The following is a 25,813-nucleotide window of genomic DNA, read 5'->3' on the forward strand; positions in this document are numbered from 1 at the left end:
TGCCATTCAACATTCAAGGTTGTAATACATCTTGTAAATTTACACATCACAAGCTTTCAGATTATATTGACAAAGGTTTGAAAGCTTACATTTTCATATAACTTTTGTTTTATTTCGTTTTGACATCAATCTCACTCCATAAATCTACATTTGGTGATTAAGGTACATTTGAACATTGGAACATTCAAAACAATGTATTATTTTGTGATACAGAGATCATGAATATACCGATTACTTACATGGCAATAATTCAGTAAACAATGTGGAGATCTTGCTGATAGAAGAATGAGTGAGACCAAGTATAAATGCTTGCTGTTCTAAGACAAAAGTTTTTAGCAGATAAGTATAACTTACATCAGACATAATACGTTTCAATAACATTTCACAAAATGAAACAAAGTTTGAATAAGTAATAGCTTTATTTACATATGCATGAAAAACCAATGGGAAAAAAAGATTAAAAGTTTTGGGACTTGAGATATTCTTAACATATCTTGTATGAAGTAATTCTTACCATGGAGCACTAAAAGCATATAGTGTGTGTGTGTGTGTGTGTGTGTATATATATATATATATATATATATATATATATATATATATATATATATATATATATATATATATATATATATATATATATATATATATATATATATATATATATATATATAATTTCTAGAAGTATACTTCATAAAGTGATATATGTTATCTAGATCGCAATATAAACGACAAATAAAGGATACAGAGTCATAGTTTTATAGGAAAGCCAACACCTTAAGTGCATAGAAGTACAGTATTGTATAATCATTGAGTACAATTGTTAATGAAAGGTGCACATTTTTAAAAGATGCAATATTCCATAACAACCTGACAGAAGAGTACATATTGAAGATGCTACTCACTATTAGACAAAAGTCATAAACACAAATATGTAGTAGGTAACCCGTAGTAAAGGCACATATTCTAAGCCACCACTAGGAGTGCTCAACAGGTAGTAGTAGATCCCAATTACAAAGAAACTTCCATGGTTTATTTCTGGGAGCTGTATAATGGATACATAGTCTCTTCTGTTTATCGTTGAATTCTTTACAAGTCATTTACAGGTGTGGAATACAGATACTGCGGTATCCATAAGATCTTTTTTTACTTCCCCCAACACTAATAAGTAATCTACAGCAAAAGCATTCCCGCATATCAAAGGTACAGCATGCAAAATACCTTTAAGGCTTATCAGAGTTGAGCTACACATTTTCTTAACAAGATGGATCACTTAAGATGAACTTTGTCGAAAAAGAAAAAAAACAAAAAACTTAAAACTATACTGCTCTATCTCATGGTTTGCCATATGATACAAATGATCATGACCTGGTCCATCCTGTCTATTTAATGACCTGAATGAAATCAAAATGTATAGTTCGCCATTTTGTCATAATGGCTATAGAGTATTATAGTCATGCAATTTTTTTTAAAGCTCTATAAAAATAAAGAAAATGTATTTGAAAATCTAGGAATATTAGGAACATGAAAAACACAGCTACACGCCTCTTGTCCACCCCTCAAGACTGCTTTAGGAAATCAGTCAAGTTGAATTTCCCATAGAGAGCTGCACAGTATTAGAATGCCACCTTTAGATGAAACCATAAAAGAGGATGAATACATTTGTTATTTTATTTTTAGGTTTAGCCCTCCTGGCCGAAGTCCTCTGTAAACTTCTTCAGTTTCTCCAAGTCCTGCTGGTTAACAGTTGGCTTGGTGCTTGTAAGGGATCTCAACATGTCAGACTGTTAAAAATAAATAAATAAATAAATAAAAATAAAACACAGATTTTGACAGAATTAGTAGGTCTTTACTATTAAATACTGCCTACCACTATAGACTAAAAAAGTATATAATTCATAAGATTACAAATGGAATTTCTCTGCCATTCACTTTTATTAGGATTTCAAAACCATGACATTGTTTTTTGGAAGTGAACTATCATCACCAAGACTCCCACTGACAGCATGGCATAGAAGCATGTGGCTACTGGCTACAAGTCAGGAAACAGCATATAACTGATTTTTTAAATTAAAATTCTGGATCTTAAAAATAAAATACCAAAAGCACTTGACATGTATAGCTAAACCATAAGACACTGAGTGTACTTGGATCCATTTGTCAGACAAAAATGTTAACTACCAGTAGGTAGACTGAGGAGTAGATGTACTAAGATGGGCCAGTGGCAGCGCAAACATACCGCATTTGCATTTAACACTTTGCAAAGTATACATTTTGTCGTATGTACTAAGAGAAAATATGTTAATAAAGAGAGTTGCAATATACTAATTAAAATATTTGTTGCACCAAAAAATGTGTTTCTATCAAAAAGCTCATCAATCATACAGCAGCCCCTCGCTAAACCGGACATGTTTGTCTGACATAAGGAGGTGTCGGGTTTTAAAAAATACAATAAAATCGCACACACATAGACTTATAGTGCTCAGTGTATTAATCATTGTGCAAAATGGGTTTTGGGTAGGCTACACATTACATTATTAAAAAATATAAATCTGTACAGTAGGCCTATACAGTACAGTTGTAAAACCAAATGAATACCTACTGCACTTTCTTTTTACTTTAGCCTGAAATTATGCTGCTGCATTGTACACATTGGTGTACAATGCAAATAAAAGATTATTTTAAATTGAAAAATAAATGTATTTTTAAATTATTATTATTAACTTGACCTACTTAGTAGCCTAGACAATTAACACAAAACAGATCATGGTGCCGCATGACAAGTTATGATACGTACAGGACCACAGTCAATTCTCATTAGTACGAATTTCAAGGGACCAGCAACAAGAGCAAAGCATTATACCACTAATCTCTATTATCATAAGTAGCCTATAAGCCAAATGTATACTGTCAGTTGTTATTTAACTTAATTAGTGGTGCAGTGCTAAATTGTGCACATTTACAAACCACCTACACATTAACAGAATAGGTGTTTCCTACTCCTATACAGATGTTAGCATGAGCTGGAGGGGTTAGCGTCACATGTGTGAAGTCTATTGCTCCCAACATGTTGGAGAAACCATAAATGTCATAGAAATTTGTTTTCAAGGCTTGTAAGTACACCCTGCTTTTAGGGAAAAATAGGTATTTGGGTGTTCTCCTCAAAAATGCAAAACTGGCAACACACGAGTGGGAAATGCCAGCATCAATTGCGACTGTTTAAAACATGCTTTCAAAATTTCTTAAACTGATCTAATTGTAAGCGTCACAATTGCCAGCAGCTTTAGTACATCACATTATAATATTTGAGAACACTCATTTGCACTATATCCATCCCCTTTTTGATCATTTATACAGGAACGCCCATAATTACATATTCATCTAAGGCTAAACCGCAAAGAAAAACTGCCGCAAAGCATTGCATTGCATATGTTTAATACATTTCACCCTGGACTTCCGACTCGTTTTCAACTAGTGTATTCTATAAAAGAAGATGATAAATTGGCTTGAAACCCAGACTTACTGATCCACTGGTTTGCACTAGCCATACAATTGCTATATCGCTATTATTACACCAGGGTGAAATAATGTAGTTACATTTCTTACCATGGAAACAACTGGCTCCAAAAGTTTATCCCCAGGGACTTCCATCCATGTCATTTCTATAGCTTTGGGATCTCCTGGAGAGCATGGGGTCAAGAGGTCTTCTACCAGCCGGTCTGGGTCCTCTCTTGATGCTCCTCGTACCTGTACAAGGTAATTGTGCCACTAAAGAAAACGTGTAAACTAACTGCACAAACTAAACTTTACCCTTAAAAGTTGGTTGTTTTGTATTCAAATATGGTCTTAGGTCCAATTAATTTAACAAAAATAAAGCAAAACTGCACATTGCTAAAACAGAGCTCCACATTTCAACTGTCTAATGTCTGCAGTTTTGTTTAAAATGGAATGGCTCAACGTTTGCTTGCAGTAAAATAAATTGCACATATTTAAAACATGGGACCCTTGTTGTACTCCTTCCTTTCCCTTTACTCAAAATTCTACCCATCAATCAAATAAGGAAAACAAACTAACTTTTTTAAAGTGAGTGGCTGACTGCACTTTTCTGACAGGCTGCATCAGGGCGTCTCTCACGATGATGCTGATGTCAGCTCCAGAGTACCCTTCAGTCTTTTTTCCCAGGGTGTTGTAGTCTGCTTCAGTCAGGCTGGTGGGAGTAGTGCCCATGTGTAGTCTGAACATGAAGGTGCGGGCATGTTCTTCTGGGAGGGGAATGTAAATACGCTTCTCAAACCTGAAGAGAAACAAACAAAAAAAAAAAAATCAATCACTCATTCTCACTTTTTTTTTTTTTTTTTTAAATATGTATTTGAATGGCAATACACTGATGGACTAACTCTTTAAATTCAGTTGGACAGCATGGAATTTTAATATTTGTGCCTCCAAGAAGAATTATGTATCTCAAGTTACTCCACTGGATTTAATCTCTTATAATTTTAGTTGTCCCTTCATTTAACATGGAGAAATGGTGTTCCAGCCTTCTTTCAAACACTCACAGAGAACTAAGCACTTTAATGTCCAAGGATTTTGCATTAAAACTATTAATGCAAATGGAACTATAAAAAAAAGTCTAACGTAATATAAATACTTCTTTACAAGTTCATTTGCACATGCTCTTTTATCCATGAATGTAATTAGGCGTTGCACTTGGTGTTTTTTTGTGACATTGGTGTTTTGTAACAGAGCTGTATCCCGTTAAGACCGCTGATGCAGCATATGACAGACTGCACAAAATGTCAGTTTATCAACAGAGATGATTATTGGTTGTTAGTTACATTGGAAATTAATTATATCCTGCGATTACTTAGTAAAGCCCAGCCACACAGCATTTGACAGGCTGCACAAAACATGACAATAAGCGGGTTTCTGAGATGATATTCCATTACATGAGAGTAGATGTTGAACTTCATGCTGATTTAAACTCAGCTCTCACCAAGAAAAGCACCAGCTAAGACGTAGCTTTGCAGTAAACTAATGTGATCCATCTGCATCTCCATCCATTTGCATTGTTTTCCATCTGATGATGTAGATATCCTTCTGTCTGGTGTTGATTGCTGAAGTGTAATGCTGGCTCCAGGGACAAGCTCATTTTGCCTCCTCAGCGCATCACCACACACAACGGCTGCGATGCTGGCTCTAGGGATCAACCACAGTGTGGTCTCCCCAGCGCATCAGCATGACAACCGTCTGGATTGAGCTAAGTAGGGTACATCTCTGGGGTCTTCAAGTGGGCACCTTCCATCCTCTGTGTTTCGTTGATTAGCTCACGACACCAAGAGGGCTCAACAGTGATTCTGGCGTCCCAGCATCACCACCTCCATCCCCCTACTCAGGTCAGCCCAGCTTACTTACCTGTTCATCAGCGTTGCTTTCTTTCTATTGTGCTTGAGATCCCCAGCCAGAATCTTTCCGTCTCAACCATAGCCAGTTGTTGCTCCTTTCCGCTACTTCAGATAAGTTCTTCACTGTGTGACGCAACTCTTGGCCACTGAATCCAACGTCTCTGAGAAACCGGGTTGTAGAGTGTGCCACAAATCCTCGACAACCCACCTCCACTGGGTAAACTCGGACTCTCCATCCTCGCTGTTCCGCTTCAGCAGCTAGTTGAGCATATCGAAGTTTCTTCCTCTCATATGTATCATCCACAGCATCTTCCCATGGCACTGTTAACTCTACCAGATGAGCAATGCGTGCTGATCCAGACCACAAGATAATGTCTGGTTGAAGGTTAGTAGTGGCAATCTCAGGTGGATATAAAATATGATATAAAATAGGTTCACAAATTTCTCCATGCCAATTAATTAATTTTTATTGGTGCTGTATCCCAGTGCGGTGCTTATTAAAAGTAATTCGGTATTATTACTTTATTTAAATGAATAATATAACTTTATCCATAACTAAACAAATGTATCTGTGTAAACTGATTGGTGTCTGAAATTATTTTTTATTATTTTATTTTTTTGTTTCAGACAAATAAATACAACATAACAGAAAAGCATCCCTTGGACTACATATTATATAATCCAAAATCATTAAGCAGTTCCTATTATGTGTGCCACTAGCCTGCTTACACATGATGCTGTTGTAGAACTTGCCAAGCAAAACTGGTAAAGAACAGTTCTCATACTTTCCTTTCTCTTTGTGCATTGCTTTTTTTTCAGATCTTGTTTTGTTGATCTTTTTACAATCAAAAAATTAAGTTGTTGGGCTGTAATATTTACAAAAAGTACTACTCATAGTTTGCACATGTGCAGTACACGATCAGAATACTTTTTCTGAAAATGTGTTTACATTACATAAATTATGTTAGTTTTGGAATATTGTAAGTGCCGTTATTCGAAAACTGTGCTACATGACTTCTGATAATGGAATTGCTTTTTGGAAATATATAAATTCTGAAAAATACCAACATTTTTATATTAATATAAAATGCAATGAATGATGTTGCCATTTAGTTTTGAGAAAATTGTCACAATACCTGCCACATACAGTATCAACTAAATGTGTTATGGATTTTAAACAAAAATATGTTTCTGTTCAAAGTTAACATAATCTTAAATTAACTTCATTTTAAACAAACAAATAAACAGCATTTACAATCAAATGCCCTAAATATATGAAACTTTGATTTAGCTACTGAGATAAAGATACCAAGCATTATAATTACCTTCTTCTGATTGCAGAATCTAGTGTCCATGGAATGTTTGTAGCCCCAAGTACCAATATTCCATCATTATCTACCCCAACACCTAGAAATGAGTAGTTACATATCTTTAAGGAATAGCACACATCCCAGGAGACGTGTTGACAAATAAGAGAAGAATCTGAAAGGTTTCAATATATTTGCACTTTAACACAAACACTGAATGCAGGTAGGACAAGTATGTGATTTTAGGCTGGGCCAGTGTTGCCCTGACCAGTCTTGACAACTAAAAGCTGTCACTCTTAGCAACCACTACCCCCCTCCCCATTTATGGTAGATTGCTTGCAAGCATGCTGCTTTCACAGCTTTATAGTGCTGTAGGGATCACATGTCACATCACAAGAGCAATCTAATTTGCACCACTTAGTTCAGGGTGATACCAAAGCTAATGAAGTAGACAGGTCCTAATAAAGTTTCCAGGCAACGCATAATGGCCAACAAGGACTTAAAGTATACATAATATCTGAAGATACCACAAACAGTACGACTTCACGAATGGCTGGGTAAAGTACAGAACCGATACATAATAAATGCTGTACACAGCATTATAAAATGCAGTGGATGAATTAAATGCCATGATTGTCTGAAAAAGATCACATGTCCATGCAGAAAGAATCATCTTATGCGAATCCCCTCTGAACATCAAAGTGCGCCTGGGTCAACATCTTTAAAAAATAAAAATCACTCTTGACGCCATACTGGCAGTTAAGGAGTTAGGGCTAAATAGATATTCAACATTTGTATTTTTCTTTATAGCCAAACACTAACAGAAATGTAATAGAATGAATCAATTGCTGTGCATTTAATTTCTTTATAATCTCTAACTCTTGATCTCCTTGGCCACAACAACAGTTCCTGTGAAGCCCTGGGCTTAAGTACAAAATTCTGTTAGACTGCAGGATCTGAAATCGAGGGAGGTGATCTGTTGCGTTTGGAGGAATAAAAAATAAAGGTGCAGAACATGATTATTGTACTTTGAGAAACAGTGATTTAAATCAACTTTACTTCCAGAAGTGTATAAAACATGTAAATAAGTTATATTTTTAGCTTTTCAAACTGCACTTAAAAAAAAAAAAAACTGAACATCTTTAAAAATAAATGTACTCAGCAATAATACATTACATAAAACAAAGTTTAAAATGCTATTACTTTTTTGTTTTCTTTTATAAAATAAACATTTTAAGTGCAATAACCCACTCTAGGAGATATCTATCTTACTGCACTTCTTGGTGGTTGAAGACACTCTGCCTATGGCCTAGTGCAGTGCTTCTCAACTCCATTTCCTGGTGGTGGTATACAGTCCAGGTTTTCATGTTAACCAGGGATCTAAATCTTTTGCAAAAAAAATGAATGTGTATTTTAACCTGATTTTGGCAGAATAACTACCACAAACAACAGTCTAAAAGGTTTTGAGTACCATATTTTATGGTCTGTATTGGAAAGCTATGCAGATTTTAAATTAAAATGTAGATTCTGGTTAAGAAAAAAACCTGGGCTGCATACTGCCACCCAGAACTGGAGTTAAGAACCACTGGCCTAGTATATCACAAGGCACCCAGGTTACTGCTTACATATAGGAGGCTTTTGGTCCAGTGGTTAAAGAAACGGACTTGTAACCAGGAGGTCCCCAGTTCAAATCCCAGCTCAGCCACTGACTCATTGTGTGACCCTGAGCAAGTCACTTAACTTCCTCCATCCTTTCAGGTGAGACGTTGTTGTAAGTGTCTCTGCAGCTGATGCATAGTTCACACACCTTATCTCGTATCTTGTAAAGTGCTCTGTGATGGTGGTCCACTATGAAAGCCGCTATATAAAAAATAAAGATTATTATTATTATTATTATTATTATACAATTCAAAACACTATAGTCTTACCCTGCATCTGAACAAGAAATTCTGTTTTAATGCGCCTTGCAGCCTCACTTTCATTTTCACTCCTGGATCCACACAGGGAATCAATTTCATCAACAAAGATAATAGAGGGCTTATTCTCTCTAGCCAGTTGGAACAGGTTCTTTACCAGCCTGAGAAAAAAAAAAATATAATGCGAGAGTTACACACAATCTATCTATATCTGTGTGTGTGTGTGTGTGTGTGTGTGCGTGCATATATACACACACACACACACACACACACACAGTGACTCTCAAAAGTATTCACCCCCATTGGACTTTTCCACATTTTACTGTGTTACAACATGAAATCAAAATGGATTTAATTAGGAGTTTTTTGCCACTGATCAACACAAAAAAAAGTCCATAATGTCAAAGTGAAAAATAAAATCTACAAATTGTTCTAAATTAATTACAAATAGAAAACAGAAAATAATTGGATTGCATAAGTATTCACACCCTTGAGTCAATATTTGGTAGAGGCACCTTTGGCAGCAATTACAGCCATGAGTCTATTTGGATGAGTCTCTACCAGCTTTGCACATCTGGACACTGCAAATTTTACCCATTCTTCTTTGCAAAAGTGGTCAAGCTCCGTCAATTGGATGGAGACCGTTGGTGAACTGCAATTTTCAACTCTTTCCACATATTCTCAATTGGACTGAGGTCCGGGCTTTGACTGGGCCACTCCAGTACATTGAACTTTTTGTTTTTAAGCAAATCCAGTGTGGCTTTGGCTGTATGTTTGGGGTCATTGTCCTGCTGGAAGATGAATCTTCTTGTAAGTCCCAGGTCTCTTGCAGACTTCAGCAGGTTTTCCTCCAGGATTTCTCTTTACTTTGCTGCATCCATTTTGCCCTCTAGCTTCACAAGCTTCCCAGGCCCTGACGCACAGAAGCATCCCCATGATGCTGCCACCACCATGCTTCACTGTAGGGGTGGTGTTCTCAGGATGAGATGCAGTGTTTGGCTTGCACCAAACATAGCTCTTAGCATTGAGGCCAAAAAGCTCCATTATGGTCTCATCCGACCACAGAATCTTCATCCACTTGGTCTCAGTCTCCCACATGCCTTCTGGAGAACTCTAGCTGAGATCTGATAAGAGTTTTTTTTCAATAATGGCTTTCTTTTTGCCACTCTCCCATAAAGGCCAGTTTTGTGAAGTATTTAACCTGAAATCATATGAAACACCTTAATTGCACACAGGTGGACTCCATTCAACTAATTATGTGACTTCTAAAGACAATTGGTTGCACCAGAGCTTATTTAGGTGTGTCATAGCAAAGGAGGTGAATACGTATGCAATCAATTATTTCTGTTTTATATTTGTAATTAATTTAGAACAATTTGTAGATTTTGTTTTTCACTTTGACGTTATGGACTTTTTTTGTGTTGACCACTGGCAAAACCTCCTAATTAAATCCATTTTGATTCCATGTTGTCCAAAGTCCAAAGGGGGGGTGAATACTTTTGAGAGCCACTGTGTATGTGTGTGTGTGTGTGTGTATATATATATATATATATATATATATATATATATATATATATATATATATACACACACACACACACACACACACACAAATTTCAAGGGACCAGCAACAACATCTCATCAGTAATTCTTATTTATCAGGAGTCTAAATGCCTACTGGCAGTTTTTATTGAAATTACAGTACAAAGTAAAAGTATTATGAATTAAACTACATTTTATTGAAAATAAGGTTGTAATGACCTTTTAAAAAGTATATAATGCAATCTGTGTGTCCCATTCTGATCACAGGCATCTTTAAACCACAAAAGCAAGGCGTCCTGAACATCGGGGTGCTGAGCAAATCTAAAGTAGGCCTGTATTATGGTTAGGGCTTGAATTTTTCAGTTTCTATTTTTTGTTCCGCTCACGGTTTTTTCAGTTTTTTATTATTACTTGGCAAAATCGGTTATTTTTGGTTATTAAAAATAAGCACCACACAAAACGCATCAATTTTAGGTTTCTACAATAAATTGCATGCATGTTTCACTCATACACATACAAAGGTTAACATACTGTATTGAAGTGAGGATGTCAACATTTAGGATTCCGGCAATGTAGAACTTTGGAAGCATTTTTAATCCAAGATCCCCAGCGAATCACTATAGCATACAGTAGCAGTGGTCTGCTCGGGCTTAAATTTAAATCTCGATCCGAACCCGACCCAACCAAACAAATTCGACCTGAGCCCGAGACCTTTGAAATATTTGCATACCTGACTTGACCATCTCCACAAATATATTCTAAATATATGCTACTGAAACTAACTTTCTATACTACCTTCAGTGTAAGGTATTCATAGTTTCCAGTTAAAATGTAAATAATGAAAAAAATCAATCAATCATATCTCATTTACTCCTTTCCTAGTAATCCAACACTGCATGATTTAAAACAAGACAACAAGCTTCTTCAAAACTTTGTTACAATAAATAGCCACACAGAAGATGCTCTTGCAAATCTGCATACTAATTTTGGACAAGCCTATATTACTGGAGTCTGCAGAGTCAGTGCCCAGGGGGCATAGATTTGATGTTAAGGCAAAAGTGGGGGAGGGGCGTTGACTCAAGACATGGGCAAAATAACAAGCAATATCACTGTAAAATTTGTAAGATTAGCTAGAGATTACATTTAGAATTAGGCATGTTTGAAATTCAAAAGGTAAAGCACAGAACACAGTTACGCTAAAGAATCAAGAAGTGCAGCTACAGAGCTTTGGCAGAAACATTTCGATCAGACATCCACAAAGCAGCAGCAGCAGGCTGCAGCTTCCCAACCTGGATTCTGTGCTGCACCGAGTGACACAAAAGCAAGAGAAAACATGTTACTTTCATTTTAAATAAAAAAAGACTTTCATTTTTACAGTTTTGAATGTACATATACCTGTTTACAGACTAGTTTCTTTTGAAATGTTCATTTTTTATATTTTGAAGTAGTACTTTATATGTGGCAAGTTAGAAAATAAACCTTTTTATATTTTTGTTCATTTCAATACAGCGTTTTGGCAGATGTTTGATATTACGTGCTTGAATAAAACTTGCGTTGATCTGATAGTTTGTCTTTCATTTTAATATTGATGTTGTTTAAAATGTAGCCATCATAACGACCATCATAATGTTTTAGGTATGGTATAAACGCGGCGGTTCCAGTGTTAAATGGTGAAATACAAAGTAAAGGGTTTACTTGAAAAAAGGGTGCTGCGTAAGACCACTGTAAGTTTAAAATCAGCAACTTCAACAGTTCCACAGAAGATGATTCTGAAAGTTTTTTTTTCCCCAAAAATGCATCTTGAAAATGTAGGAGTGGCAGCATTATTGTTTCACGAAACATAACCATTTTAATATATTTGCATTCCGCTGTCACCGGAACGATGCCTACCAAGTTTGGAGTCTGTTGGTTAGAGGGTTTTCAAATAAAAGCAGTCTGCTGTTAACTGCGTGTTTCTGTGAAATTTGCGGCAGCCATTTTACTGTTGAATTGTATCACAGCAACTTTGGCACATCAGGTTTGGATGGTGATAACATCTGCCAAGTGTCAGATCAATCACTTCAACTCTGCCAAAGAATAACATTTTGGAAGGTTTCAAGAAGAAATGCATCACAAGGCCATTTCAGTTTAACACCAGTTTCTTAAAAGTCAGTTGTATTGCTACAGTGTCAAGGATGATGCTTGTGAAGTTCTGAGTTAGTCAAGTAAACCTTTTGTCAACTGAGGCAGTTTTAAATTTCGGATGTAAATGTACACCTGGTGGTCATCTTGTTTTATAAAACATAACCATTTTGACAATTTGTATTCCACTGTTACTGGGACAATAACTACCTAGTTTGGAGTTTGTCGGTCAAACGGTGTTCAAATAGCAGCAGTTTGCTGTTAAGGACGCGTTTCATTAAAGTTTGTGGCAGCCATTTCAATATTAAAATTTATCGCAGAAACTTCTGCTTCGCAAACTTGATGAGGGTTTGGATGCTGATGATATATGCCAAGTGTCAGATTAATCGCTTCACCGATTCCCAAGAAGATGATTTCGAAAGGTTTCTAAAAAATGCGTCAAATGGCCATTTTTGTTTCCGCTCAACACACTTTGTCAGTTGTATTGATACAGTATCAAGGAAAATGCTTGTGCAGTTTGGAGTTAGTCAAGTAAATCGTTTGTCAACTGAAGCAGTTTTAAATCGCAAATGTAAACGTATAAGTGGTGGCCATCTTGTTTTATAAAACATCACCATTTTCACATATTTGTATCCCATTGTTACTGGGACGATAACTACCAAGTTTGGAGTTTGCTGGACAAACGTTTTTCAAACAGTAGCAGTTTGTTGTTAGGGATGCGTTTCGATAAGATTTGTGGCAGCCATTTTGACATTAATTTATCACAGCAACTTCTGCTTATTTGATGTGGGTTTGGATGCTGATGATATATACCAAGTTTCAAATCAATCGCTTCACCGGTTCCCAAGAAGATGATTTCGAAAGGTTTTATCGAAAAATGCATCAAGGCACCAATTGCAGGCATGCAGCAGCAAAAATTTCAGCATCTGACAACCAATGTATCCAGCTTGTTACCTGCCAAGTCAGAACCTGATCAGTCACACAGCCTCGAAGCAGCAGCAGTTTAAAGTTTTGGGAACAAAAAAATAATAAAAAAAACTAAAAACTTTAAAACAATAACAATAGGCTTCCCAGCCTTTGGCTTGGAAGCCTAATAAGGCAGTCGCTGTACACAAGAAAAGCTTTAATATGCATTAGTAGAAGCATAACTGTACAGCCGGTTTATATTTACAATAACTTTTTTTGTGCATCACTGAATAAAACCTTAACACCACAAAAATGAACTTGCGACGCCATGTTGCTGGTTTGTTTACAACCAGGTTCATGGGCGTTAAACCCGTTGCTAAGCAAATGACTTTCCTAGTGTATTACGTAGGGCCACAAAATTGATCAGTAGCATGTCTTTGCAAACTGCCTCCCTTCTGAAAGCCATCTTCTGTATATATAGAAACAGCCATGAATGATTGCCATTATTTAAAGCACAGTGCCAAAACCCAGGTTTATCAGTTTTTAAAAAAAAAAAAAAAAAAAAAAAAAAAAAAAAGTCTTTCAAGGTGTTTTTTCGGTTATTATTGGTTAAAACTGAAAACTTCTAGCCCGAATTATTAACTCACGGTTTTGTTTGCAGCAATGTTTAAATCTGTACGGAGGTGCATTATTCACACCTTTCAACACATCCACTTTTGCCTGCAAGGACAATGCACTTTTTTGTGCCGGTGACTCGTTTCTATGCTTCATGGACATGGAATTGATGCATGAGCATTATGGCTACTTGAAATGCATTACATGATCAGTAATCCCAAAACAGCAATACATTTCCCAATATCCTTTACATTCAAACTGTTTAAGCTTGGGCAATTTGTTTGGAGAGCTCCAAATTAATTTTCAAAAACAGGAAATTTGTGTCAAGTGACTTTGTATTATTCACAGTAAGCGACTGCTAAATTTGGCCAGGAACATACAGAAAATTCATACCATCAGGAAAATTGTGTCATCTCAGTTAGTCTTAATGAGAATTGACTGTATATCAAACAACATTATGATACACTGTGCTTATTGTCAAGTCTATTCCCATATGAATGGTACTCTCCTTTCACCTAAATGAAATTACTGCAATCAGATACAATTGCTTACCTCTTTTTAGCTCAAATACTGACTTATTTTGCTATAGTTTTTCTTGTTTATCCTTTACATTAAAGTGAATACGGATTTTAAAACTACAATGCGCAGAATAAAGGTTAAACTGATACTTTGATATGGAGCCTTACTCCAACAGTCTATCTGCAACTGCAAAAAAACTTTTAAAAGAATTCTCTCAAATGAAAATGGGTCTATGTAAAATATGTACCACACTCCAGTTTAGGGGGGTGTTACAGGTTAACCTGCAACAGTCACTTACTTTTCACTTTCACCAAGCCACTTCGACACCAGATCCGAGGAAGACACAGAGAAGAACGTAGAATTGTTGGCTTCTGTTGCCACAGCTTTGGCCAGGTAGGACTTTCCAGTTCCAGGTGGGCCAAACAGGAGAATCCCTCTCCATGGAGTTCTTTTGCCTGACCAAGTTAAGGTTGAAGTAAATGTTACATAACAAGTCTGGTAATGTAGTCCCATGAATTAGTGAAACCATGAACTTCCCAAACCAGGGCAATCCTAATAAAAGTGAGATTAAACATTTAAACGACCACCATATTTAAAGTAATTGTAGCAAACAAAACAAAACCATAACTAATTGTGAACAGCCGTTAACTACATGGGTCTCAAATGTGCAGTTTTGCAAGACATTTAAAAAAAAAAAAAACGTTTTTCCATTTAAAAAAAAAAAAACAGTATCTGATGCTTCTTTAGGTCAGAAAGTTCTCAGTTTCTATGCCTTATTCTCAGGTTAACTGTTTCACTTGCACTTCCAGCATCTACTGGCTCGAAGCATGCAACTGGCTATTCAGTAGGGGAGGAATCAACTGGTTGGTTGACAGTATAAAAGACACTGAAACGGTGGGACAATAGGTGAAATAAACAAGACAAAGCAACACTAATGGAATGCATGGCTTGTAATCTAGACATTTGAGACCTATATAATGACTAGAAGAAAAGAATAATGAAAAAATGTTAAATAGTGCATCACACATTTATTTTAATACATATCTACATTTCCCCAGAAAGCACCAATCTGACATGTATTTAGATATGCAAGTCACAGTTCACTTAATCTTTATTTACCTGTGAAGAGATGTGGAAATTTAATGGGCAAAATCACAGCCTCTTTCAGGGCCTCTTTGGCACCCTCCAAACCAGCTACATCACTCCATTTTACATTTGGCTTCTCCATAACAATGGCGCCTACAATACAATTATAAGGTATAATTATGCAAAAAACTAGACAAAACTAGACACATTGGTGTTTACAAAATAATTAAACTGGCTTTTCAGATTTTTCTGCTAATAAGCATGTTGTATAATATATATATATATATATATATATATATATATATATATATATATATATATATATATATATATATATATGAGGCGGTCAAGCAATTTAAAAAAATGTATCGCGATTATTCTCACGATTAAAATTTTTTAATCTCAGTTAATCTTGGTTTTAATTGCATATTTCATTCTACAATTACTGCACCCATCTCATTAAAGTTTGTTTTATTACTGATGCTATTATTTTTATTATTTAAAAGTTCTTCTTCTTATTACCTATAAGGCCTTACATGGTCTTAAACCTTATCTTCAAGATCTACTGACCTCATATGTCAGTGGTTGTTCTTGAGGTCGGAAAATGCTAATCAAGGCATTTAGTTGCCCCTTGTCTTTGGAACTTGCTCCCAAATCATATCAGGAATGCTAGCACAATTTAATCTTTTAAATCCTGTTTTGTAAAGTGCCCTGGAATGCTTGCATGAAGAGCACTGTATAAGTGAAACTTGTATTATTAATAATAATAAATAATAATAATAATAATAATAATAATAATATTAAAAAACAAAAAAAAAGAACCCAAAAAACAAGCAAAAAGTACTGGATAAAAGACCTAATTACAGGCTTTATAGTTTTACATTTATTTACACAGAATTATACAGACAAACTCCAGCATTCAATGTTACATTGTTTGAACCAACTGCTAAATCACAATGGAGTCATTTTATTGCTCACCTTAATGCATTTCAAATTATACTGTAGATTTTCTTATCAGTTTCCTTTACTGATATTTTTCATTGCCATTTAAAAAAAAAAAAAAACAACTCAAAGCATTCCTGGAATAACAGTTATATTTTCCTTAATTGCAAAAACTATTATAGTATTATACCAGGGTTTTCAAAATAAATGAAAATAAAAATACACTGAAGGATTGCTGGTTGATCATACGCCATTAATAAAATGCTGTAAAAATAAAGAAAATATTTTTAATGAAGGGCTGTAATGCAACAAAAAGCTAAATAATTAAACAAAAGGAAGTGAAAGGTTACTGTATCAAGCTGTAAAAGTTTTCTTTGTAAACTCCAATAAACCAACATTATCTTTCGCCAGTCAAATTGTAGCGTGCCTAAATGAAGTTTTATTTAGTCTGTTGCACCTTATTTAGCAGCTGCAACTATCCCAGGTAAAATACATTCGGTCACATTGTTTACCATTAAGAGTTTAAGGATGGTTTAATTGCGCAGCAGATTCTCTAGTTAGATAATGAACTGACAACATCTCATCAGCCAAAGAAGAATGCACGGTAATTTAAAAATGAAAAACACTACAGTACAGTACTTTGCTGGAAACTACAAGCAGTCCACCGCTAGTCTAGCATGCTTAAACCGTGCAACAATGCACCAGTAGGCACCATTTTAATCTATTTTTTCATAAATCTGAGCAGATCCCTGCCTGTAAATAAAAGTGTTAGGGATTGTGTTTTGGTTGGTGGTTGGCAGGGATGGGGTTAATTGTGAGAATGTGGCTGTTCCCAAATTGGATAATTGGTGCTAACTGGGAATAGCCACAGGATATAAAAGGGATCTTGAAGCTCCATTAGAGAAGACTACCAGGGAGCTGGGAACAAAGGTCTGTTCAGGCTAAGGCCTGTGTGAAGCCCTGGAGTAAAAGGTATTTAATACTTGTACTTGAATAATTGTGGAGTGTTGTAACCGGTAAACAGCTTAGCTGTCTGGTATAGTTTAGACCTGAAGAAAAGTTTAATTTAGTGCTCCTTCAAGGATTAGGCTTTTTGTTTGTTTATTTTGTTTTGTGTGAAAATACATATATGTGTGTGTGTTTAAAATTGTTATGTTTGCTTTCAGAATATTAAGTAAGACTACAGACTTGATTTCTACCACAACTGCTGACAGATATAGCGTTGAATAATTTTGAGTTCAACACTAAAGTGCTGAATTTATTCAAAAACAGTGACTGAATGACAAGGCATTTTTCCAAATTCAACATCTTTTCAACAAATGCACTTTATTTTAACAGAATAGTACATAAATGTTCATGTGGTGCTGTGTTTATTTCACTCACGAGGATGGTCGTAAACAAAACCCTTCCTTGTAACATACTGTACAGGGAATGCATACCTTGGAGCTGGTTTTGGAGCTTCTTTTTCTCTGGGTCACCATCTTCGTCACTTTCATTCCTAGACGCAGTAAAACAAATAAGTTTCACAGTGCTGAGTTTAGTGGGCTGAAACTGTACTTTTTGTCATTTAAAACTAGGAGTCCATATTGTGCACAAAACATGTTTTTCATATTATATCTCTTAATAACAAAAACTGTTTCTTTGGATAGTACAGATTTAGCCAAGAACAAGGGTTGTACAAAATGTAAATAAAACAAATGATACGTTAAAACTCTGAGAAACTTGCTGTGTTCACAGGGTTGACACACAAAGATGATGACTTCCTACCCTTTTTCATCTGCCTGCGATTCTTTTACAGGCTTAGATGGGGCCTTTTCCTTCTTTTTCAAGTATTCCTTTAGTTTTTCAGCTCTGTCCAAGTATTCCGCACATTTCCCTCTGATGCTCTGTTTGGCTTTGTCACCCTGTGCTTCATCTAGAGAAGGGAAAAAAAAACAGGAGAAATAATCCTACATCCTTAATTGTACTTCTTATTTTAGAATATCCAATGATGTTCCCCCAACAGCTCAGGAGGTTGTCCACCGATCCCACAAGCTCAAAAGAGGATGTTGGCAGGCTACTGATGCTACGAGGAAAAACAGGTGCGAGATATGAGCTTTGATATAGCAAACATCTATTGTGTTGCTAACACTGTTTTAGTGAGTCAAGCAAACATTTTGCATATACAGTAACTTTTATAAAGTATTGGGGTGTGTCAGGGCATGGAAGGAAAAATGAATGGCAGGCACCATTCAGAATAACCATCTATTTAGTTTTGTAAAACATCCTAAAAAAGCAAATAACTATTTGAAGATAATGGTGTAAAGGACATATCAATTGAGATTCTATTTTCACAATCTTGCACAGAGGATGTGATACAAGTTTTTTTTTTTTTTTTTTTTAGTAAAGGTCTGCAGTTTAACTTTATGTCATGTGCAGTACTGGAATTTTTTTCAAAATATGCTCAAAGCAGACAAGATCATTAGTTATTGGTTACAACTGATAACATACTAAGATCCAACCAGAAGAAACTATGGCTATTAATTTCTCAAATTGTAACATCATGAATAAATAATACTAATAATAACAAATACTCACATTTCACTACATGTAGGAAGTACTGCACAGCATGCTGGTATAAACGAAGGGCTTCTTCATAATTCCCTGCTTTGTCTTCTTGAGCAGCCTTGCTAGCTAGGTCTATAGCTTTCTGAAATAAAATAGCAATACAGAAACAAATATGAGTAACATACATCCCCTGACAAAGTGTGTTAGACTTAGGTAATGGTGATGGCTCAAAACAAGAACTGAGTCTAACATATAGTACATCCTCTCAAAACACCCTGGTACTCTTAAGGCAAAAGACTGTCCCAAATTGCTTTTTTCAACCTTCTACATTTTGTAATCAACTATTAATGATTTCAGTTTTATCAGCCAATGTATCCCAGCCCTGCAGTTGTAACTGTTGACAAACTATCTAATTGTGTCATTTACCTACCTCACAGTTTTAGTAAAGCAAGATGGCACAACATACAAATTGTCTAGAACTAATTACCAAACTCAGATTCCTTTGTTTATTTTCCTTCTAAAAGTTGCACAATTTTGGCTGTCATTTTTCTTATCACAAAAGTTTTATCGAAGGCTTACATACCGTCTAATTATAAATTTAGCTTTTTTGATCAATCTTAGCTTCACACTTGCTTTATAGTTACAAGAGATACAGGTATCTGATGAATTATATATATATATATATATTATATATATATATATATATATATATATATATATATATATATTATATATATAATTTCACATCAAGTTCAACATTTACAATAAAGCCTTCGATATCAAATATGCTTATGATGCTTATCACCCATGAGAGGTTACAAATTCAGGCATCATGTGACAGAATAAAGACAAATTACATAAAATAATGTAATATTATTATACCTATTATTGTGGTATCTGTAAAATGAATAAATAAATACAAATAAAACAACGAGAAAACTAGAACCTATGCAATGGTCAGTTCCTTATTGTAGTCCTGGTGTTGTGTTATTTTGTGGTAGGCATTAAGAAATGGTACAACGTGTACTGTGCTTGCCTGGGCATATACAAATGATTTCAGCTCACAAAACAAGTTAAACGTCCATCTGAATGGGCTACGACGTACTGAGTTTAGTCCTTAAAGTTCTTTTTAACAATTCAGCAAATATGTGACTAACTGATGAGCAACCAATTGAGCTATCTAAAAATATGTAAACACATACAATTTTGTAGGGAACTACAGTTTGTCTTGTTCTTAGTGATTTGTGCTGTAGTCAATCGCAGCACTGACATGGTACCATTTTCTGACGTCACACGGGCAAGGTTTTGTTACGCCTATCACATTCTGACGACGTACCACTTTCTGGCCCTACACCGGTACTTCCATTTATTGTTTATTTTTTTCTAAAAACATTCTACCACTTGGAAGTTGGTTCAACATCACTCTCTACTATACACATATGAACACGTTTTCTACTTTTACCGAAACGAAGAATGGTACATTCACTAACTAAATTAAGAAGGAAAACAAACAGTACATACAAAAAAAGCGTGGTACAACATACAGCATTTTCGGGTACAATCATGGAAAGCAACAACTGATTTAATAATAAAAACGTTTAGAAATATATATTCGAATCAGCAAAAGCGATGCGTCTTTTAGAACAATTTCCTTACTCCCTCCTAACAACAAAAGTAGCGTTGTTATTGTTACTTTTCTTTACTCCTTACCTGTAAGTTGCCATTGGTAGCCATGGGCGCTGAGAGTGAAGCGACAGGCAATTCAACAAATAACACCTACTAGTCTATTAAAATTACATTAACGTTGTTCAAAATGCAAATCTGTGGCAGTTCCTTCTTTATTTTGTTTCCTTCTGATAGCCTGATTACCACAGAAAAAAAGGCTCTTCCGCATGAAGATGTCAGATGTCACTTCCGTCTGCTAGCCCCACGTGATCAAAGGAATGACGCTAACCCTTCAGTGTTGCCAGATTGGCGGGTTCACACCCAATTGGGCTTGTAGTTTTTGTTTTGTGCGTGAAAAAAAGGTTTTGGGGCGTGTGCCAAATTTTTGGGCTAGCTTTGGGCATTTGTGCGGGTATTACAATTGGATATATTTTGAATAGTTTTAAAGTACTAATGATATTTTAAACCAGAATACAACGCTATATGATACACAACCCTTATCACTGTTGCTAAACATTGTAACAATAACACGCATCAATATCTGTGGGTATGACGCACATTGCATTGTGGGTAGTGTATCACTTTGGCTTCAAATGTAGCACTTTCTAAAAGGCTTAGTCTAGTACTGGGCTTGCAAATGAAAATTTGTTATCAAGGGTTTAATATAAACAAACGTAAAATTTTACTTTAAACATTACAAATACGTTTGTGTACTGTACTGAGAATAACCCCCCCCCCCCCCCCCCTAAAACTATTTTTTTTTTTTTTTTTTTTTATCTCGAGTTAGTCTTTGTCACCGGGATGGCTAGTGCCAAACTCATTGACTCATTGGGTTTTTCTAAAAATAGTTGGCAACCTGACAGGCATCATACCTACTGATGTGGTGAGTGAGGGATAGCCCCTGCAGGAACAGCTGCAATTAAACAAAAATAAGAGTAGAGACCAATGGGGAGACTTAATTGGAACCACGAAAGGTTAAATTAAGAAAAATCACATTGCCAATCACATGCTTTTTAGGTGTAAAGGATGATCTGCTGTTATTGTTACATTATTTATGATTCAATTGCACTGATTGGATAGGTGCTAGCTATGAGGAGATGCATTTGTTTGTGGTTGGGAATATTACACTGCATATGCTATACAGGTATTTGTTATATTTGTGGTTTCTGTCAGGCATATCGGTTTCTGTTTTTAAAGGTTACAGTAACCATTTCCAACTTCTTCAAAGCTCAGGTAAATATAAAAGTGAGGAAAACAATGAAAAGCACCTCCTGTACTGATACATCATACATTGCAATCTAAATATAGTTTAATGTTATGTTCTCACCTGCACAGTGAGTTGGAGCACAGCTTAATTTCCGTGTCAAACTGCTTGCCAACAAGCAGGGTTTGCACGCAGTGACAATCTGCTACCTTTACTCCAAATAAGCATGCAGGAGCTATGCACAGACAACGCCTGCTGCTCACTAACCCCCTTTGCGGAGGTGATAGCCAAGAGGAAGGCTGTCTTCATGGACAGATGCTTCAACTCAATGGAGTATATAGGTTCAAACGGGGCCTGCGTGAGAGCCTTCAGTACAATCTCAAGGCTCCATTGGGGGAGAGTAGACCTCTTAGGAGGGTGCAACCGCCTTGCATCTCGGAGAAACCGGGTAGCCAGGAAATGCATGCACAGGGACATTGAGTAAACGGGGGCATGGCAAGCAGAAATAGCCACTAGGTAAACCTTCAGTGTGGAAGTTGATCTACCAGCATCAAGCAGATCTTGCAGAAACTGCAAAGTGGCGGGCATAGGACAGGAGATTGGAATGCGCCCTAGCATTCTGCAGAGTGGAATGCGCCCTAGCATTCTGTAGATTACCCACAACCGCATCTGACAGCCCTAAAGCTGACCAGCTGTCCCTTTCAGGGGCCAGACCCATAACTAGAGCCTGCCTGACTTCGTGTGCCAAAGCGTGCCTCTCGCCTGGCTGAGGAGATCCCGGTGAAGCGGGATCTCCCAGGGTGGGCTGTTCAATAGCTGGCACAGGGTTGAGAATCAGATTCTCCTGGTCTACCTGGGGGCCACTAGGAGAACGGACACCTTCTCTGACCGGAACTTTTCGAGAAAGGCTGGGAGTAATGCAGCTGCAGCGGTGGAGGGAGTACCACAGGAGGCAATGAGTCGTCTCTGCCGAGGCAAAGACATCGACCTGCGCCTTCCCGAATCGTTCCCAAACATGCTCTACCACTTGAGGATGGAGCCGCCGCTCCAATGGATGCGAGCCCTCTCTCGAAAGGATGTCCGCCTCCCGATTCTCCACGCCCGGAACATGCGTCGCCCGAAGGGACAGCAGGTTCCGTTGTGCCCAAATCAGGAGCCTGAAGGCTAGGTAATAGAACCCCGGGGACCGAAGGCCTAGGTCTGTTGGGAGACTTGGCTGGGAGGGGCCCGTAACGGGGAATAAAGAACGCCCCTGTGCAACTCTGTCCAGGCGATAGGCGAGCACTCGGAGCTGAAAAGCAGCGCAGATGCCGCAAGAGCCTTGTAGGGTTGTAGAAGCACGCACACATGGTGTGTCTCTCCTCCTGTGGGATATTAGTCCCACAAGCATGGAAACCAGCCCCGCTCGACATTGTAAGCCTGCGTGCAACATGTACTGCACACCACGCGTCCCGAGTACCGTGCACCGCTGGATACTATGTGCACCGCGTGTCCTGAAGCACCGCACCTTGTGCACCGAGCACCGGACGCACCGTGTGCACTGATCACCGAGCGTACTGTGTGCACCGAGCACTGTGTGTACCACTTGCACTGAGCATCGCTTGCACCAGGTGCCGTGCCGCACCAAGTATAATCTGCACCGTGTACCGCATGCACCACATGCACCGAGTCCAATGCGCACCGTGAACTAAGCACAGGGCAGCAGATAATGTTCACACTGCATGCACTGAGAACCGTGCTCACCGTGTTCATCGAGCAACGTGTGCACTGAGCATCACGTGCAAGAGTGCCGCGCAGCACCGGTATAATGTGCACCACATGCACCAGGTACCACCAGCAGCACGTGCACTGTGCACCGAGTGCACAGGGCACCGTACTTACCGCTTGCACCGTGTACTGCGAGCAGACCTGCACCTAGTACCGTGCAGCACCAGGCAACGTGCGCACCACGTGCACTAAGTACCGCATGCATCGCGTGCACTAAGTACCGCATGCACTGCGTGCACCAAGTACCGTGCAGGACCAGCACACTTGCCTGTAGCGGTACTGCGAGTCAATAAGCACTGTGCGCACTGTGGTACCTAAGTAGCGTGGGCTGAGTCTTACGCACTGCAGTATTGAAAAACACTGGGGCAACTATGCCACGGTGCCTTCCCTGTCTGCGTTGACACACACCTGAGCAGCGCGTATCGTACAATAAGGGAACAGGGCCGAAGCCTCAGCGGGCGATTGACTTTGTAGAACACAGTAAATCGATATACAACAATACAATATTGTAATAATCTATACACAGTACAGATGGGGATAGCACACTATCTGTCTGATTGTTAGGTCTACACACGTGGTGAAGGTCGATGCAGCCTACGTACAGTACTGTGCAAAAGTTTTAGGCAGGTGTGAAAAAATGCTGCAAAGTAAGAATGCTTTCAAAAATAGACATATTAATAGATTATATTTATCAATTAACTAAATGCAAAGTGAGTGAATAGAAGAAAAATCTAAATCAAATCCATATTTGGTGTGACCACCCTTTGCCTTCAAAACAGCATCAATTCTTCTAGGTACACTTGCACAAAGTCAGGGATTTTGTAGGCATATAGTTAGGTGCATGATTAAACAGTTATACCAAACAGGTGCTAATGATCATCAATTCAATATGCAGTTTGAAATACAATCATTAACTGAAACAGAAACAGCTGTGTAGGAGGAATAAAACTGGGTGAGGAACAGCCAAACTCAGCTAACAAGGTGAGGTTGCTGAAGACAGTTTACTGTCAAAAGTCATACACCATGGCAAGACTGAGCACAGCAACAAGACACAAGGTAGTTATACTGCATCAGCAAGGTGTCTCCCAGGCAGAAATTTCAAGGCAGACAGAAGTTTCCAGATGTGCTGTCCAAGCTCTTTTGAAGAAGCACAAAGAAACGGGCAACGTTGAGGACCGTAGATGCATTGGTCAACCAAGGAAACTTATTGCAGCAGATGAAAGACACATCATGCTTACTTCCCTTCGCAATCGGAAGATGTCCAGCAATGCCATCAGCTCAGAATTGGTAGAAAACAGTGGGACCCTGGTACACCCATCTACTGTCCGGAGAAGTCTGGTCAGAAGTGGCTTTCATGGAAGACTTGTGGCCAAAAAGTCATACCTCCGACATGGAAACAAGGCCAAGCAACTCAACTATGTATGAAAACACAGGAACTGGGGTGCAGAAAAATGGCAGCAGGTGCTCTGGACTGATGAGTCAAAATTTGAAATATTTGGCTATAGCAGAAGGCAGTTTGTTCGCCAAAGGGCTGGAGAGCGGTACACCAATGAGTGTCTGCAGGCAACAGTGAAGCATGGTGGAGGTTCCTTGCAAGTTTGGGGCTGCATTTCTGCAAATGGAGTTGGGGATTTGGTCAGAATTAATGGTCTCCTCAATGTTGAGAAGTACAGGCAGATACTTATCCATCATGCAATACCACCAGGGAGGCATCTGATTGGCCCCAAATTTATTCTGCAGCATGACAACGACCCCAAACATACGGTGAAAGTCATTAAGAACTATCTTCTGCGTAAAGAAGTACAAGGAGTCCTGGAAGTGATGGTATGGCCCCAACAGAGCCCTGATCTCAACATTATCGAGTCTGTCTGGGATTACATGAAGAGAGATAAGCAACTGAGGCTGCCTAAATCCACAGAAGAACTGTGGTTAGTTCTCCAAGTTGTTTGGCCCAACCTACCTGCCGAGTTCCTTCAAAAACTGTGTGCAAGTGTACCTAGAAGAATTGATGCTGTTTTGAAGGCAAAGGGTGGTCACACCAAATATTTATTTGATATAGATTTTTCTTCTGTTCACTCACTTTGCATTTAGTTAATTGATAAATATAATCTATTAACATATTTATTTTTGAAAGCATTCTTACTTTACAGCATTTTTTCACACCTGCCTAAAACTTTTGCACAGTACTATATCTCACAACTCAACAATGGGGCAAGCCTCGTGAGGAGTATGCGGGTGGTCCGGCTGTAAGCAGCCGCGCTGCAGCTAGTCCTCTGC

At 37.7% G+C, this 25,813-nt stretch overlaps 1 protein-coding gene across 1 annotated transcript; it reads right to left on the reverse strand.

The window, feature by feature from the left end:
* Positions 1 to 733: 733 nt before the first annotated feature.
* On the reverse strand, positions 734 to 20,818 carry LOC121313101 (vacuolar protein sorting-associated protein 4B). The gene is made up of 11 exons (XM_041245269.1): positions 20,611 to 20,818; positions 18,931 to 19,042; positions 18,121 to 18,268; positions 17,793 to 17,851; positions 15,445 to 15,564; positions 14,624 to 14,780; positions 8,635 to 8,783; positions 6,725 to 6,806; positions 4,072 to 4,291; positions 3,604 to 3,744; positions 734 to 1,781 (listed from the first exon to the last, which is right to left on the reverse strand). Exons 1-11 carry the CDS (start codon positions 20,632 to 20,634, stop codon positions 1,680 to 1,682), a joined length of 1,314 nt encoding a protein of 437 aa, XP_041101203.1. The 5' UTR covers positions 20,635 to 20,818; the 3' UTR covers positions 734 to 1,679.
* Between the last annotated feature and the right edge of the window lie 4,995 nt (positions 20,819 to 25,813).

This window comes from Polyodon spathula, chromosome 3 (assembly GCF_017654505.1).
Source record: "Polyodon spathula isolate WHYD16114869_AA chromosome 3, ASM1765450v1, whole genome shotgun sequence".
Classification (NCBI taxonomy): domain Eukaryota; kingdom Metazoa; phylum Chordata; class Actinopteri; order Acipenseriformes; family Polyodontidae; genus Polyodon; species Polyodon spathula.